Below are 19,625 nucleotides of genomic sequence, written 5' to 3' on the forward strand. Positions count from 1 at the left end.
AAAGACTCTAATGGATATTTTAAATGCCTGATTTGTTCCTGATTAGTTTATTATGAAGTAAATGCTGAGTGGTTCGTTACAAAGTAAAAGGCTAGAGATGTAATGTAACTTCTTATTAAAGCATTACTACAGATGTTATGATGTATAGTATCTGTAATATAGATGTAAAGTGTTACTATCAAAGTGTTATTTAATCTTTGTTCATATCTCTCTTGTAAGCTACAATGTAGTTGTAGACATAGAATTTGACATTTTGCCGGTCTCAATCTTTAAGATATAAAGACTCAGATCTAATGCAGTTTTCATATGCCAACTTCCCTGGGACACGGCATGACATGATGAAGGTCTTCATATGTCTCTCCACTGCATGGACCTCATTTACTTCCCAAGCCTTCCTCTTTTTCAGAGTAGATGTTTTACCTAAATGTAAGAATAAACATTAGTTACATAGCAAACACACATCCTTACACCCAGCAGCAGTTATTGTCTGGCAACTTACAGACTGGAACTTACATTTCAAGTCTCAATAATGAAAACTCTGACTGCTGTTTGTGCATATGTACCAAATAGTAACTAAGAGTACTCAGTCTTCTTGGAGAAGATGCAGTAGGGAACCTACTAAGTCCCAGGGGATGCTTATGTTGGAAATTATGGAGGGGTGTGATTGAAGGGCAGGATTAAAAGTGCCAGCAAACTACACAATTCTGATATTTATGATCCAGAAAAGGTATAGACTGAGATGGCTCCTGTTTCTCCTGGCCATTGGTTAGATATGGGATACTTTGGAAGACTTCGGGATAATTACGATGCATTCAGAACGACACATTGTTTTGTAGTTAAAGCTAATTTACTGCCATATTTAAGCATTACACATCTCAGTCAAAACGTACTTTCAGGGGACCTTTAACACAGTTCAGGTTTAAATGACCTGTAGGGACACTGTTCTAAATTCACATATCTACTCAGCTATCACAAGACTCTCTCACACACACCTGAGTAAAACATGCTTTGTGGGGACTGCGTATAGTAACTATTAACAGACAAGATTTGAAATAAAGGACAGTGTCTTGACACGTGAAATGTCACTCAAGTAATACCTTTCTACTCTACTTTTGTTGTCATGTACACTGGAGATGTATTTAAATCACAATTAGAGATCTTTGACCCAGTCAGCATGTGGTAAAGTAGATCAAATGAAGACAATGCTCTAACAAACACCACTACTATGATTGAGGAGATGTACCTGTTCAGTCGCTGATGAACCGCTAGCAGTGTTATGATCCAGAAAAGGTGTAGACTGTGATGGCTGCTGTTTCTCCTGGCCATTGCTCTCAGCAGTGTCCTCCTCCATAATCTGCATATTTAATAGACATTTGGAAAACTTAGTGCAATCTAAAAGAGGAATATGCAACAGAAAGCAAATATGCTGTTCAATACGACAAAAACAATAATTATTTCACTATAGGAATTAAGTTTATGATTTCAGGCTTAGAAATGAGATACTTTGGAAGACTTTGGGATAATTACAATGCACTCAGAATGACACATTGTTTTGTAGTTAATGCTTAAACGTGGCAGTAAAATACCTGAAGCAGACTAGATGAACAATAATGACTAATTTTATTGTTAATACACAAGCACAACATTTGTTGTGCAACAACACTGCCAGATAAGACAATGTTTATTTTTGAATAATTTTTAAATTGTGAAAACAGAGAGGGAGATACCCTGCATACCTTGCTACGCCAAGGCCAGTCTGTTACTCCGTAATTGTAGGTAATTTCATCTCCTTCTTTAAAGTCTGTTAAAGCAAACCGACAAAGATGTGGGCTTCCATCCACTTCAATCTTCTTCATTCTGCAATTTGGCTTGTGCTTGTGGTCATCATTAACCAGCCTATCAAAAGATCCGTCTTCTTTTGAAGCATCAATACTTAATACACAACGAGAGTAAGAGAAAAGTATTCAGTGACCGATCGTTCGACATCAAATTCTACGAATATGATAGCTCCGCACAGAATTTTTCTTGTTAACGGTCAGATGTAAATGTTTAAGTGCACAAATACTTTACAATTGCAATTTTCAAGTACAATGAAATTACACTTTGAAGAAAAACTATGCAGACATTGTCATTTTTTATGCAGGTTAATTCTATGGATCATTTAATTCTACATGTAATCTGGATGGTACAATCTTTGAATGAAATGATCAGCTTACCCCGTTACGATTCCTCTGCGGAAACAAACGCAGAAGGACAGTCCAGAGTGCGTGAAGTTGATGGAAAACGGAGTACGACGGAAATCAAGGTCAGTAGATCGGGCAAACAGGTGTAACTGGGATTAGGCAGAATCGTAGTCGATAAACATGCAAAAGGTGAAACCAGAATGGCGGATCAGGAAATACAGCTTGGTACATGACAGAGACGAGGCTGCTGAGCGTTTACTTTGCAATCCCTTTTATAACCTTTGATCTGGTACAGGTGTTTGTAATCAAAACTCCGGCGAACTTGAGTGCGGACATGGCTGGGAAGTGTAGTTCTCGTCTGCCCCCTCCGTGGGCGGCACTACACGCTGTGAACTGCAGCCACGAGTTCGCTGTGGCGTAACAGAGCCCCCCCTCAAAGGGCTCACTCCGGGAGCCGAATCCTCCGAGGCCTCCCTCTCCTCCGGGGGCCTGGTCTGTCTGGGTGTGCCGCGTGGAAGTCTCTACGCAGATTTGCGTCCAGAATGCCCTGGGCTAGGACCCAGCACTGCTCCTCTGGTCCATACCCCTCCCAGTCTACCAGATATTCGAGCCTTCCCCTTCTACGTCTGGAGTTCATGATGTCGCGGATGCGGTAGGCCGGGCGGCCTTCAATTTCTAGCGGGGCTGGTGGGGAGTCTTCCGGCACCGCCGTGGCCAAGGGGCCCGGTATCACTGGTTTGAGGAGGGAGACATGAAACAACGGGGCAATGCGGCTGTGCTTTGGTAGGTCCAGACAATATGTGACTTCGTTAATTTGTTTCAGGACTCGGAAGGGGCCGATATACTTTGGTTGGAGCTTCTTGCCAGGAAGGGTTGACTTTAGATCTTTTGTAGAAAGCCACACCCTATCTCCGGGTTGATACCCGGGGTGCTCCCTCCGGCGCCGGTCTGCCTTTCGTTTGGCAGTGCGGGAGGCCTGCGCGAACTGTTGGTGGGTGCTTTCCCAAACCTGTTCTCTCCAGCGAAACCATTCATCTACTGCTGGTGAGTCGGTGGGGGAGACATTCCAGGGGAACAATGGTGGTTGGTAGCCCAAAACGCATTGAAATGGGGTGAGCTGGGTGGCGGAATGCCACAGCAAATTCTGTGCATACTCCACCTACGGTAGGAACTGGCTCCAATCTCCCGGATTGGAGGAACAGAAGGTTCGAAGGAGTCATACGACCTCTTGGTTGGCCTGTTCTGCCTGTCCGTTGGCCTGGGGATGGTACCCCGACATAAGGTTAACGGTGACTCCCATCTTCTCCATGAAGCTGGCCCATACGCGAGACGTGAACTGTGGACCCCTGTCGCTTACAATCTCCTCTGGTATGCCAAAGTATCGGAACACACGTTGGAAGAGGAGCTCAGCCGTGGTAAAGGCGGATAGGATGGCCGGTAGTGGAATGAGACGCAGGGATGTCGAAAACCGGTCAATGATCACCAGTATAACGGTGTTACCCTGCGATTCCGGCAAGTCCGTTATGAAATCTAGGGACAGGTGGGACCACAGACGGTCAGGCGTGGGTAGTGGTACCAACCTCCCGGCAGGCAGAGCGCGTCGCACCTTGGACTGCGCACACGAGGAGCACGAAGATATGATTCGCCGTACATCCCTAGGCATGTGGGGCCACCAATACTTCTCAGCCAGCAGTTGGTAGGTGTGACGGGCCCACGGATGACCGGTCGCTGGTGTCGTGTGGGCCCAGGTAATGAGTTCCAGGCGGTACCTTTTCGATACAAACTGTTTCTCAGGAGGACAGGCTGTTGGGACTCGTGACCTGGGCATGATCTAGGGTCCACTCCACGGCACCAACGATACTGGCAGGGGGTAAGATATACCCCTCCTGGTCCACTCGACCCTCTGAAGTGTGGATACGGGACAGTGCGTCAGCCTTAGTGTTCTTAGTTCCGAGCCTATAAGACAGAGTAAACTGGAACCTGGAGAAGAACAGGGACCAATGAGCTTGGCGGGGCGTGGGACGTTTGGCAGTCCTCAGATATTTGAGATTTTTGTGGTCTGTGTAGATAATAAAGGGGTGTGCGGCTCCCTCCAGCCAGTGTCTGCACTCCTCCAGGGCCAGTTTAACAGCCAGGAGTTCTCGGTTCCCCACATCGTAATTGCGTTCGGCTGGCGACAACTTCCGTGAAAAGAATGCCATGGGATGCAGCTTGGGCTTCTCCCCGTTCTGACAGAACGGCCCCCACTCCCGCCTCAGACGCATCAACCTCTACGACGAACGGTCTGGAAGAATCCGGATGTCTGAGGATGGGGGCTGTAGTGAAGGCCCTTTTAAGTTTCTCCAGAGCCTCCTGGGCGATTGGGGTCCAATGGAGTCGCCTGGGCTTACCCCTTAGGATGGATGTCAGAGGTTGTGCAATCTTACTAAAGTCCCGAATGAATCACCGATAGAAGTTTGCGAAGCCAAGGAAACGTTGCAGCTCTCTAACGGTTCTGGGAGCAGGCCATTCCACGACTGCTTGAGTTTTGCGCTGATCCATGGCGATCCCTTTCGGGCTAATGACATACCCTAGGAATGATATTGTGTGTCGGTGGAACTCGCCCTTCTCTGCCTTTACATAGAGCTGGTGTTGCAGCAGGTGACGCAATACCTGCCGAACATGCGTGATGTGTTCCTCTAGAGACGTTGAGTACACCAATATGTCGTCAATGTAAGCGACAACGTACCTCCCCAGCATGTCCCTCAGGACGTCATTGATCAGATTCTGGAACACTGAGGGAGCGTTACCGAGCCCATACGGCATAACCAAGTATTCCTAGTGTCCGGAGGTGGTGCTAAAGGCTGTTTTCCACTCGTCCCCCTCCCTAATGCGGATCAAGTTGTACACGCTGCGCAGGTCCAGCTTCGTGAAGATGGTCGCGGACCGTAACTGTTCCAGGGCTGAGGGGACGAGAGGCAGGGGATACCGGTACTTTACTGTCACTTGGTTGAGGCCCCGATAGTCGATACATGGCCGAAGGCCCCCTCCTTTCTTCTCAACAAAGAAGAAGCCAGCCGATGCGGGGGACACGGAGGGTCGAATATACCCCCGCTGGAGAGCCTCCTGAATGTATTCCTCCATGGCTCGCTGTTCGGCTTGGGAGAGCTGGTACAGACGGCCCCGAGGTGGACTGGCCCCGGATAGAAGGTCGATGGCGCAGTCGTAGGGTCTGTGAGGTGGTAAACAACTTGATCTCTCCTTACTGAACACCTCGTGAAGGTCGCGATATTCAGAAGGGACCTTGACCGGGACATAGGACAGGGGACTCTCCACAGTCGTTGTTGCCACTGGAACCGTGGGACCCCTCAGACAATTGTGTAAGCTGGGTAATTTGTTTGTCCGTCCACGAGACCTGAGGGTTGTGAAGTGCTAGCCAGGGTAGACTGAGAATAAAGGGATGTCTAGTAGAGAGCGTGATGTAAAGGACGATGGTCTTGTGGTGGAAGGCACTGATTTGGACATGGATTGCTTGCGTACTATGGGATATAATTCCCCCTCCTATGGGGGATCGGTCGATAGATTGGACCTCACGAGGGTGGAGCAAGGGGTGTATGGGGAGGCAGAGATCTCGCGCCGTACTCTCATCTATGAAATTCTCGGCCACTCCGGAGTCGACTAGTGCTGAAAGGACAAAAAAACAGCCTGAGTGCTCGAGCACAATGGGTAATACAAATACATGTGAAACGTGTGACTGGAATGGGCTCACCCGATACCGGTGCGCTTGGTTGTCCGTGCTCCTCTCAGTTGTTCGAGGTCTCCTGTGGGGGCACTGACGAATGACGTGAGTGCCCTCGCCGCAATAGAAGCACCTTGACTCACGACGTCTTCTGCCGTTCTCCTCCTCGCGGGTCCGAGCACGCCCGAGCTGCATGGGTTCGGCTGGAGGAACCATCTCTGTTGGCAATGGTCCACACAGCGTGGGGCGGTTTGTACGGTGTAGCCGGTCCAGCCGTAAGGCGAGGTCAACGAGGTCATCGAAGGTGAGCTGCTCGCCCCGACAGGCTAACTCCTTCAATAGTTCCAGATTTAGCCCCTGGCGAAATGCGGTCTTAAGTGCCGGCTCATTCCATCCGCTCCGGGCAGCGATTGGTGCGGAATTCCAGCGCATATTCCCTTGCAGTGCGGGAGCCTTGTCTGATATGCAGGAGATCTTGGCCGGTCTCCCAGCCATTGGGGTAATGGTCGAAGGCGCGCTGGAAATGGGCGAGGAGGTCCGTTAGTGAGGGTCTGACATCGCCTCCTCGCTCCCACTCCACCATAGCCCATGCCAGGGCTGGCCCGAAGAGAAGCTCCATAAAGTGGGTCAGCTTATGAACCTCCGGCATGTCCGGGTGGCTCTCAAAAAACAGCCTACACTGTAGCAGGAAGCCCTTACATCCCTCCGGCTCCCCAGCATATCTCTCTGGTGTAGGCAGAGGTGGATTGTGCGCTGCCGGCGCGGCCGGAATGTGCGCAGCCAGCGCCTGAAAGTGCGCAGCTTGCATGTACTGAACATACCCTGAGGCAGCCGGCGGCAGATGCATCGTTGGAGCAGAGGGTACCGTGAACGGAGATACGGAAGCGCTCAAACGAGAAACCTCCGCGTGCAAACTTGAAATCTCATCCCGATGCACCGCTAACGCGCGGTTCTGCTCCAGGATGTGCTGCTGCCACTCCGGAGAGTCCACTGTCTCCATATTGGGCGAAGTAATCTGTTACGATTCCTCTGCGGAGACAAACACGGAAGGACAGTCCAGAGTGCGTGAGGTTGATGGAAAACAGAGTACGATGGAAATCAAGGTCAGTAGATAGGGCAAACAGGTGTAACTGGGATTAGGCAGAATCGTAGTCGATAAACACGCAAAAGGTGAAACCAGAATGGCGGATCAGGAAATACGGCTTGGTACACGACGGAGACGAGGCTGCTGAGCGTTTACTTCGCAAGCCGCTGATGTTAACGCATCTCTTTTATAACCTTTGATCTGGTACAGGTGTTTGTAATTAAAACTCCGGCGAACTTGAGCGCGGGCATGGCTGGGAAGTGTAGTTCTCATCCGCCCCCTCCGTGGGTGGCACTACACGCTGTGAACTGCAACCGCGAGTTCGCCGTGGCGTAACAACCCCCATGTTTTTCCCTTCCACCAATCAAACATAAATACAACACATGCATTGAGGTAGAGTCTTCTTCTTCTCCGAGACTCAGTGAAATCAATCATTTCTCCCCTGCACTGAGCCACAAAATCACTTTTGGAAAATGAAGCTAAAGCGAAGACACCACGGCCTGTCAAAAAATAAAGAATTACATTGTGTTAAACTATTTATTTAGGCATCCTAAATCTACAATAGTGCATGATTATAATACGCATTGGCCTCCGTTTTATGATTAATATTTTTCCCAAGTCAAGAGATCCTTCGGGGGAAAAATCAGTGAGATGGGGATCTAACAATCAATACACACTGCTAAAACTTAACTTTCTCTGGACTGATGTATTTCACATCTAGCTTTGATGTCTTGTCACTCTTTGCAGTTATATGATGCATGGCATCTGTGAGGGAGCTGATCCTTCGTGGCATGTTACATCTAAAGAAAATGTTAATATATTGAGATTTTCAGTCCCTAATGATATTCTGAGTAAGAAAATAACAATATCCGTGCATGCTAATAACTCTGCTGAGTGAAAACCTGTTCTACAGACAGATCACAGCTCAGCTGCGGTGTTTAAAGACGCAGATTAAAAGGAGCGCGCTGTAGTTACAGCATCGAAGCGCATCACACCACCGCTAAGCGCTTTACAGATTAATAACAAACTAATAACTTTAACTAATGAGCTGGGCTTGGTCCAGACTACTGTCCACCCTGTCCTCGATTTCAGAGGCGTTAAACTCAACCCAGCGCTCAGATCGATAACTATTTAGGAAGCCTGACACTGCTATTTATAACCTAACTATCTGTTACGTGGTGAAGCTAGTTAAAGAAGTCGCTATAACACTAAACATTCACATGACATTCCAACTACTGAAGCATATTTAATATATTAGCTTCGTTTTATTAACTTACTGTGCCTACTAATGTGCTAGATTGGTTAAAGTGAGTGCTAACTCTGGCTAGTAAAGTCCGGTAACATAATTACTTTAATATTGCGATTAAATTATAAATAAGGTCTTAAAGCAGGGAAATAAAATTACAGACTTATAAACTGCAAAAAAAAAACTAATAATAATAACTTACCTTTCGTTGTATTTGGTCTTTTTGCAGATAGAATCATTCATTAGGGCAACGGAAAGCATCTGGTGCTATTAGCGTGTGACAGCCAGGGCAGATGGGAATTGTAATTCTTTTCCTACTTCCTGTGTGGTGTTTACGAACTATTAGTGCAGTCAAAAAAAACTACATTCCGCCATAGCCCGATTTAAGGATTTCGTTTTACTGTTTAGGATTTTTTTTAATTTTTTAAAAGCGTAATTTCGCTATGCGAAAATTTAAAGACTGAAAGTTTAATTACTATTAGGTCTTATAATTATTTGGAAAACATGAAAACTATCTGTTCTGACTTATTAATGTTTAGCTTATGCTAACAAGCTAACCTTCTAACAGTCTAATTAGGCTGTTAACTTATCAGTCACTTTTTGTACACTTACATTTTATGTTAATTTTAACTTATAATCAAATATCAATTTTAATGCCTAATTGAACAAAACTTTAAACATCTTACCTCTTTGTTGTAAAGCTTTTTAATACGCTAATAGGTAATAGAGCTAATGCACATGTGTAGATTACCCACAGTCCTTTACTAAGTGGGTGGTTTCCTGAACTTTATTAGCACCTCATTCAGTTTGGGCTAACAAGCTAGCAGATATGTATACGTAATGCCTGACTCTAAAAGCGCTAAAAGGTAAACTGTAAGCTAACGGTGAAACTTGCGACAAAAATCTTACAAACTAGTCAGGAATCTTTGCATACAGCAGGCCTGTGAAAAAGCTTTGAAATACAAAAACGTAGTGAGACCTCACTTCCTGTTAGCAAATGCAAAGCTAGTGAGGGAGCGCAGCTAGCTGCTGTGTAATTGAAGCGGTTGAATTTGAAATGAATGAACGGATTTGGTTTGTGAGAACAACAGGTCCTCCACGCTATGACCTCACAATTCACGAATTCCTGTGAGGCGACTGTGAAAAATGAAATGTTATAAATGAAACGGTCAATATTAGCGCTTAGAAAGCCAGGGGTCTGAGGTATGTTTTCATATGAAATGGCTCTTGCTAGAATTCCCACAGGTGAGAGTTTTAATTAAAAGGGAATCTCTTGTTGCACTACTTGAACAACAGAGTCAAAAACTGAGGGTGTGTGCCGAGAGATGATTGTTGCTATTTAAATAAAATCTTCGCAAAGTTACGAAGGATGCTCGATTTTTCTCCCTAACTTACGATGTGCTTACACTGCCAGCCCTGCCCACAATTGTGATTGACGCGCCATCAGCCAATGAGCTGGGTCAATGCCTTGTAAAATCTACAAACATGTCTCTGTCCTAAATGCTAGAATTCAAGACTAGTTAGCAAAATTCCCCAAAATCTAAAACAACTCTTGTTACAAATGGTGCCACGTTAACTAAATGTAGCTACACAGCTATGTTATCTGTATTTAGAGGTCGTATGTTTTAAGTTTCCCATTGTTTTTTTGCAAGCGTTTAGGTGGTTGAGCGCTAACTCTTGGGTTACTAAGCTAACAGGCGATTAGCTAGCTACTACTAATAATAACTATGTTGGAACAGTTCTAGCATTTGAGATATAGCCACAGAACTTGAACTTAAAGTTCTTCACAGTTTAGAGTAGGTGAAGCTAATCATAAAGGGCTTTATCATAAAAAAGCGGTCAACAAATAAAAGGTGTTAGTAAAAATAGTTCCTTACAAGTGAATAGAAAGTAGAGAAGAAAAGGAACAAGATCTAGCTAAGCGAATTTAGAAAGTCTTGAGATTTTTGTTTCCTTTTCAGTTCCTTTTAAGTTTGAATTAATTAATACTTCTGTTACAAATCCAATCCCTTATCCCACAAGTATTCAGCATTCTGAGGCTAGCCGAAGAGTTTGCCAAATTTGGAAACCCAATTAGCCCTTATGTGTCATTGCTTTTAGAATGACCCATTTTAAACTTTTACAAAAAGTAGAATATAAACAAAATATTTGCCATCACGTTCATTCCTTACATCGACATTGGACCTCATTTGTCAATCCGAACAAATTTATTCGTAAATGGAACGTAGGAGTGTTTATGCAAGAAATGTGGTGTCCGTGAAAATCCTCTTAGTTTAGGAAAAGCGTTCGTATCCAACAAGAGCTCTCGAGTTTGTATAAATTTACTTGCTACTAACGTGAACCTCGAATGATTGGCTTCGAATCGTACAATTGTTGACGAGTCACTGCGATTTTTTAAATACGGATTACGCTGTCGAGTTTAAATCACTTCTTTATTTCAAATACACACCATTTTTTTAATACGTTCCATGAAACTGTTTCATTTCATGTTAACGACTTGAAAGACATGGATCCGAAGCAAATCCGTAAATCAAGAGAACAAAAGTAATGGCACCCTATAAAAGATGGAAGTGTGTGTGTTAGTGAAGAGCTGCAGTGGCTGAGTTGCATTAGTGGAAGATTTACCTTACAACGTTTAGTCGCTGTTTTGTCGTTTTTCAACTCTCTGCGAGCTTTGCTTTTTTGCAAGCTTGGAGTTTTGTGGGCGTGGCTAAATGCAAATCAGCTGTGCCATGAACGTGCTTGGTCATTTACGACTGATTGGCGTTTATCAGCGTTCACACGTAAGAATGAAAACAATTGTCGACAAAACTTCTGTAAATTTGGAGTGATTTTTTTTTGACGTGAGAAACCATTTACACAGAACTTAACTAAAAGATGGATAAATGAAGTCCTGGTGTATATTTTGCTCATCATTATTACGAACATAATGGATATTAAACTAAATTTTAAAGAGAACAATACAGTGAGGGAAAAAAGTATTTGATCCCCTGCTGATATTGTACGTTTGCCCACTGACAAAGAAATGATCATTCTATAATTTTAATGGTAGATTTATTTGAACAGTGAGAGACAGAATAACAACAAGAAAATCCAGAAAAACGCATGTCAAAAATGTTATAAATTGATTTGCATTTTAATGAGGGAAATATTTATTTGACCCCCTCTCAATCAGAAAGATTTCTGGCTCCCAGGTGTCTTTTATACAGGTAACGATCTGAGATTAGGAGCACACTCTTAAAGGGAGTGCTCCTAATCTCAGCTTGTTACCTGTATAAAAGACACCTGTCCACAGAAGCAATCAATCAATCAGATTCCAAACGCTCCACCATGGCCAAGACCAAAGAGCTCTCCAAGGATGTCAGAGACAAGATTGTAGACCTACACAAGCCTGGAATGGGCTACAAGACCATTGCCAAGCAGCTTGGTGAGAAGATGACAACAGTTGGTGCGATTATTCGCAAATGGAAGAAACACAAAAGAACTGTCAATCTCCCTCGGCCTGGGGCTCCATGCAAGATCTCACCTCGTGGAGATGTCACCCATTTATTGCAGGGGATCCATTGGTAAGCAAGTGATGTACTGTAAAATTTTTTCCAAATCTGTTCACATGAAGAAACAAACTTATCTATACTTTGAATGGCCTGAGAGTCAGTGCATTTTCATTTTGGGGTGAACTATTCCTTTAATTATAGAAACATGGCCAAATTTGTTGTACAAGTCTTCAAATTAACTTTATTTATACTGCATCCTTTTAAAAGTGTATACCAAGTGCTTTACAGGGCGGATATATATTTTCATAAATTCACGTGTATACTTGTCAGTATAATTTTGATTTGTACTAAATTTGATAGTATGTACTGTATCTGAATCTGTATCTATATGCGCGGAGACGCTGGTGTTTATGATGATGATGTGGTCGGTGGTTTCGTACCTGAGTAGCTCGGAATCGGTGGCCGGTTTCCAGCACGCCTGCGGGTTATTTCCGGCCCCACGCGCCACTCACGAGCGGCTCTGTCCCGACAGCACGCGGACCCACAGCCGCGCGAACGGCACGTCACCGCCGTGCCAGAACAGTGAGCACGCGGCGAAAGGACGCAAAAGCGACGTAAGTAGACTATAGACTACTAAAAAAAAATTTTAATGCTCTTAGAGGTGCAAAATGAAATACAAATAAAATAAACCTATCCAGGTGAGCTGAACTGAGAAATAACTGTGGTAGTACTGGATTTTCCCGCTTTACGAGTTGGGTCAGGTGTGAGCTCACATCTGGGCGACTGACAGGTGTACAGGTTAGCTATGCAGACATCAAGACAAGACACGTGAGTGAAATGTGATGACATGTGGAACAAGTAAAACCACCTCCACTACACGAACGAAAAATGAACAAATACATGCTTGACCTTTAAGCCTTGACACGAAACTCATTTATATACCTTGAATGATTTTTTTAAAAAGATATGCTAAATCCACATTTCCAGGTGTAAGATATAAGAGTGAACCCTTGAGTTCAAGTCAATTCATTAACTATTATGTGATTCTCTCTCTCCAGGTCTGGAGTTCTCAGTACGAGGTGAGAAACTGGCCACTGTACTACCTCTTTGTGGCATCTGCCTCTCTGGGAAATGAAGTGTTCTACATCTCCTTTCTGCCCTTCATCCACTGGAACCTGGATCCCTTCCTGTGCCACCGCCTCGTCAACATGTGGGCTGTGAGAGACAGAAACACAGATTTAATATAAAAATACAAAGCAAATAAACACAATGAATTTATACTCCTATACACACAATATAGGACAGGTGATTATTACTCTCTCTCTATACATATACAGGTGGTGATGTGTAATAAGACAGGGGATTATTACTCTCTATCCATATATACAGGTGGTGATGTATAATAGAACAGGTGATTATTATAATCTCTCTATATATACAGGTGGTGATGTATAATAGGACAGGTGATTATTACTCTCTCTATATACAAGTGGTGGTGTATAACAGGACAGGTGATTATTGCTATCTCTATATACTGGTGGTGAATGTATATTGGACAGGTGATTATTACTCTCTATGTATACAGGTGGTGATGTATGTAGGACAGGTGATTATTACTATATCTATATACAGGTGGTGATGTATATAGGACAGGTAATTATTACTCTCTATGTATACAGGTGGTGATGTATAATAGGACAGGTGATTATTACTCTCTATATATGCAGGTGGTGATGTATATAGGACAGGTGATTATTACTATATCTATATACAGGTGGTGATGTATAATAGGACAGGTGATTATTACTCTCTATGTATACAGGTGGTGATGTATAATAGGACAGGTGATTATTACTCTATATATACAGGTGGTGATGTATAATAGAACAGGTGATTATTATAATCTCTCTATATATACAGGTGGTGATGTATAATAGAACAGGTGATTATTATAATCTCTCTATATATACAGGTGGTGATGTATAATAGAACAGGTGATTATTATAATCTCTCTATATATACAGGTGGTGATGTATAATAGGACAGGTGATTATTACTCTCTCTATATACAAGTGGTGGTATATAATAGGACAGGTGATTATTACTCTCTATCCATATATACAGGTGGTGATGTATAATAGAACAGGTGATTATTATAATCTCTCTATATATACAGGTGGTGATGTATAATAGGACAGGTGATTATTACTCTCTCTATATACAAGTGGTGGTGTATAATAGGACAGGTGATTATTGCTATCTCTATATACTGGTGGTGAATGTATATTGGACAGGTAATTATTACTCTCTCTGTATACAGGTGGTGATGTATAATAGGACAGGTGATTATTACTCTATATATATGCAGGTGGTGATGTATATAGGACAGGTGATTATTACTATATCTATATACAGGTGGTGATGTATAATAGGACAGGTGATTATTACTCTCTATGTATACAGGTGGTGATGTATAATAGGACAGGTGATTATTACTCTATATATACAGGTGGTGATGTATATAGGACAGGTGATTATTACTTTCTCTATGTATATACAGGTGGTGATGTATAATAGGACAGGTGATTATTACTATATCTATATACAGGTGGTGATGTATAATAGGACAGGTGATTATTACTCTCTATATATACAGGTGGTGATGTATATGGGACAGGTAATTATTACTCTATGTATACAGGTGGTGATGTATAATAGGACAGGTGATTATTACTGTATCTATATATAGGTGGTGATGTATATAGGACAGGTGATTATTACTATATCTATATACAGGTGGTGATGTACATAGGACAGGTGATTATTACTATATCTATATACAGGTGGTGATGTACATAGGACAGGTGATTATTACTATATCTATATATAGGTGGTGATGTATATAGGACAGGTGATTATTACTCTCTATGTATACAGGTGGTGATGTATGTAGGACAGGTGATTATTACTATATCTATATACAGGTGGTGATGTATATAGGACAGGTGATTATTACTGTATCTATATACAGGTGGTGATGTATAATAGGACAGGTGATTATTACTATATCTATATACAGGTGGTGATGTATAATAGGACAGGTGATTATTTCTCTCTATATATGCAGGTGGTGATGTATATAGGACAGGTGATTATTACTATATCTATATACAGGTGGTGATGTATAATAGGACAGGTGATTATTACTCTCTATGTATACAGGTGGTGATGTATAATAGGACAGGTGATTATTACTCTATATATACAGGTGGTGATGTATATAGGACAGGTGATTATTACTTTCTCTATGTATATACAGGTGGTGATGTATAATAGGACAGGTGATTATTACTATATCTATATACAGGTGGTGATGTATATAGGACAGGTGATTATTACTCTCTATGTATGCAGGTGGTGATGTATATAGGACAGGTGATGAAGGATATGCTGAAGCTCCCTCGTCCCTCGTCGCCCCCTGTGGTAAAACTGGAACATCGTATCGAGTTCGGCATGCCTTCAACTCACACCATGGCTGCCACAGCCATCGCCTTCACATTGTTGCTGAGTGCGCCGGAGAGAGTGAAGGTTTACACACACACACACACACACACACACACACACTAGGGATGTCACGAGAACCGATACTTCAGTACCAACATTCTTAAAACGTGACGGTACTTGTTTTTCTGCAGTTCCGTCGGTACCGTTTGTAACGAAAGTACCGAGGTTGCGATTCTTCCGAACCTGAAGGGGGCAGCAAATACGCGCAAGTGTTTTAGTCGGTACACAAGTGGTAAAGAAGAAGAACTACGCACGGTGGGGGGGGGGGGGAAACTACAAAAGATTGCTATGGCGACAAGTTCAGCTCCTCCCCGACTCGTTGAGAGGAAAAAAGGCAAGAGTCAAATATGGAAATACGCATTCGAGGCTGATAAAAACGGACATATAATTGATGCCATCGTACACTTCAAACAAAGGGAGGAAACACCTCGAATTTGGCGAAGCACCTGAAAGACAGGCACCCCGATCTCTTCAAAGAATTCAAGGTGTGTGAGTTTCAAGTCACATTAATTTCAACCAAACTGTAAAACTTCTAATACTTATCCTGAAAGACGGTTAATATTATCTTTTATTTGAGGCAGCTGGCATTGTTGCCGTGAAATCAGCTAACGTTAGGCTCCATGTAATGTTAGCGATAGCCTGTTATATGTTCATAATGCTAACGCATTGCAATGTTATAAACTACCTCCTAATGGGCCACCATGCATCACCATTCAGCCCGTGTCCTGTCAGCTAAATGTAACCTAATGTCACTAGATTAAATAATTATTTTAATTTTAATGGTTTTAATAAATCTTTTCGGCCTGAGACCATGTCAGTGAATTTAAACTAATGCTTGCATTCAGCGTATAAGGTGTGTGTTTAGGAGGACCTGAACACTCCACTGTTTGTCATTGTCAGACAGTGTTTGATAACAAAACATTCTCTCTCTCCATTATCAGCCAGAGGAGGACGTCCACCAGGAGAGTCAGGATTAAAGTCAGCAAACTTTAACACAGCCAACCTTAAGAGAAGCTTATAAAAGGCACAGAAAATATGACAAAAACTCAAACGAACAAAAGAAACTGGATAGGGCAGTTGCTGAATTCCTATGCATGGATCAAGTTCCTGTCTACACTGTAGAAAAGCATGGATTCCAGCAAATGCTTCAGCAGTTCAACCCCAGATACCAGCTACCAAGCAGAAATTACTTCATGTATACAGAGATCCCCAAACTATACACCGAATCCAGAGTCCTCATTTCAGAACATCTCAAAGAAAAAACATTTTCTGCCTACATATTTATTATATATCTATTTTGTAACTGCTTTTTTTTATTATGTGACTGTTGCCACTATTGTTTTTTATAATGCCCAAATGTTTAAATAAAGGAATTAATGTTTAAGTATTATTCATTTATTTATTTTTACACACAGTGGTATGGACTTTGGTATCGAGTATCGTGTATTTTTGCTGGTATCGGTACCGACTACTAGATTTTTGGTATCGTGACATCCCTAACACACAGACACACACACACACACACACACATATGTATGTATGTGTGTGTGAGAGAGAGAAAAACTGTGTAAAGAAATGTTTTGACAGTCTGTGTATGATAATGCTGATGTGTTTTGGGGTGTGTGTGTGTTTGCTTTAGTTTCAGTTTGAGGTCGGTTTGGTTGCAGCTGTGGTTCTTTCAGCCCTCGTGAGTCTCAGTCGCCTCTATACTGGCATGCACTCAGCCCTGGTGAGAGTGAGTGTGTCTGTGTCTGTGTCTGTGGAGACAAAGAGGCTATAAAAAGATTGTCTGTCAACTATTTTAGTCAGACAGTTCACACTGCCTCTGTTATAATCCTGTTTTTAATGTGCACTTGTCCACTTCCCCTTGGTTGAGCTCCCTTGACTGCGATCTTAAGTGCTGTTCTGTCGAGTAGAGTATAAAGATGAAGGATGAAGTCAAATTCACTGTGTCAGAAACACAACTTACCTAGAAGGCACTGCTGCGATATGACCCAGTTGCCATGCTACCTGTCTACTCTAGGTAGTTAAGCTAATATGATATTTAAAGATCAACAATTTAGCTAGTCAGTACGATAGGTAATTGGATGCTACATCTTTGTACGGTTGGATAGTTAGCAAAACATCTAGTTACCATGCTAGATGACTTATTTATTTATTTATTTATTTATTTTACATAGCTTAAAGCTTGGCATGTTAGCAAACGAGCTAGTTGCCTTGATAGCTGATTAGCAAGGCAATATGATTTTTTTTTTTACCTATATAGGTAAGCTTAGCACGTTAGTAACCCAACTAGTTACCAAGCTAGTTGTTCATGTCTCTAGCTACTTAGCAAATTTACATAACTCTAAATAATGAAAAGTTTAGCAACACTTTAGCTAGTTAGCAAGCCATTATAACACTGGACAGAGAGTGTAGAAACCGAGTGTGCACTACAGCATGGTCTTAAAGTGACGTTACAGTTCCGTTTTAATCAATTCATCACACTTTTCCTCCTCTCAGGATGTGATCTGTGGGACTCTCATATCCGCCCTCGTTCTGGTTGCGTCCTACCCACACTGGGACAGTTTGGACTTCTTCCAGCTCAACAGCCCGCTGTCCCCTGCCATCTCACTGGTTCTGCCCCTCATCCTGTGCTATAAATACCCCGAGTTGGACCACTACAGCGCTACGCAGGGGGACACCACTATAATTTTGGGCTGTAGTGCTGGATGTTCTGTCAGTTACTGGCTCAATCAGTGGCTCGGTGTGACTTTCGAACCCTCAGGGCTGTTCCCAGTGACCCTACCTCCCATTACCCCATTGATCTTTAGCTTAGCGGGAACTATAATACGAGAGCCACACATCAGAATCCCTTGGCACACAGACAGTTGCTCACGTCCCACTGAAAACTCTGGGAACATAACATTTCCATGAGCTGGCCAACCCTGTATGGTGATGTCATACACTTTTGACAGTGTCGGATCATTCCGCGTTTCTTTTCGTATCTCTGCGTTTGTTACCGGCAGCTGGTCCACCAGTGCTGTATGGAACACTTCCTCTGGATCCTGAGTGGAAGGCTTTACTTCCTCAGTTGTAGACAGTGGAAGGCGTGACAAAGCATCAGCATAGCAAGGTACATCTTGGTACCTTTAAACTCTATGTCGTAAGAATGGGCTCCCAAGAAAAGTGCGCAACGTTGTAACCGTGTGGCTGACATCACCGGAATTCCCTTCCTGCGGTTGAAGATGGACACAAGGGGCTGGTGGTCTGTCACTAAGATGAACTTTTGACCATAAAGGTAGTGATGGAACTTCTTTATGCCTCATACTAGACTAAGGGCCTCTCGATCGATCTGTGCATAATTGCATTCTGCACTCGTCAGTGATCTTGAAGCGAACGCAGTCGGACGCTCAGATCCATCGTCCATAGTGTGCGATAAAACGGCACCAATGCCATATGGAGACGCATCACATGCCAGTCTGATGGGTCGTGATGGGTCATAGTGGGTAAGGAGTTCATCTGAGGTTATCAGTCTTTTTGTCTCTTTGAATGCTTTCTCACATTTTTCTGACCACTCCCATTTTGTTGCTGTCTGTAACAGTGCATTAAGTGGGTGCAGCACTGTAGCAAGATTTGGGAGAAATTTGTGATATTAGTTTACAAGGCCCAAATATGATCTAAGTTGTGACATGTTTTCCGGTCTAGGTGCCTGCAGCACAGCTTTCTCCTGTGATTTGTGAAAGCCATGTTTGTCAATGACATGTCCACAATATGACATTTCGCTCTTGAAAAACTCACACTTATCTTTCTTTGCCCGTAGATCATACTCGTTTAGCCTGGTAAGCACTTTGCTGAGGTTTTGGCGATGTTCTTCAACATTCTTGTCTGTCACAATTATGTCGTCAAGATAACACTGTGTTCCTGGTATATCTTGAAGAACCTGATCCATTGCTCTTTGCTAAATGGCTGGAGCCAATGCCACACTGAACACAAGACGATTGTACTGGTACAGTCCCTTATGAGTGTTGATGGTTAGGTACTTCCTGCTTGACTCCTCAACTTCCATTTGGAGATATGCCTGTGCCAATCAACCTTTGAAAACTTTGAGAATGGCAGATGCCTCCAAGCTTTGAAGTTCAGCATCTACTTTAGGACGTAGTGCATAGGGCACTGGACGTGCTTTATGAAATCTCGCCGTCGCTGTCTCGTTTAATTAAATTTTTGCCTTCATGCCTTCAAGTTTACCAATGCCCTTTTCAAACACTACTGCATTAGCATTCAGGAGCTGTGACAATCTTTGGTTAGAGCTACAGTTTGTGCTGTTAAGACCTGTTGATATGTTGAGGGCTTTGAT

General features: G+C 43.0%; 1 protein-coding gene across 1 annotated transcript; it reads left to right on the forward strand.

The window, feature by feature from the left end:
- The first annotated feature begins 11,833 nt into the window (after positions 1–11,833).
- LOC128621685 (sphingosine-1-phosphate phosphatase 2-like) lies at positions 11,834–18,205 on the forward strand. Its single transcript, XM_053647638.1, has 5 exons — positions 11,834–12,339; positions 12,784–12,942; positions 15,140–15,313; positions 16,929–17,018; positions 17,792–18,205. The coding sequence occupies exons 1-5, from the start codon at positions 12,136–12,138 to the stop codon at positions 18,203–18,205; spliced, it is 1,041 nt and encodes a 346-aa protein (XP_053503613.1). The 5' UTR covers positions 11,834–12,135.
- The last annotated feature ends 1,420 nt before the right edge of the window (positions 18,206–19,625 follow it).

Source organism: Ictalurus furcatus, chromosome 17 (genome assembly GCF_023375685.1).
Source record: "Ictalurus furcatus strain D&B chromosome 17, Billie_1.0, whole genome shotgun sequence".
In the NCBI taxonomy this organism is placed as follows: domain Eukaryota; kingdom Metazoa; phylum Chordata; class Actinopteri; order Siluriformes; family Ictaluridae; genus Ictalurus; species Ictalurus furcatus.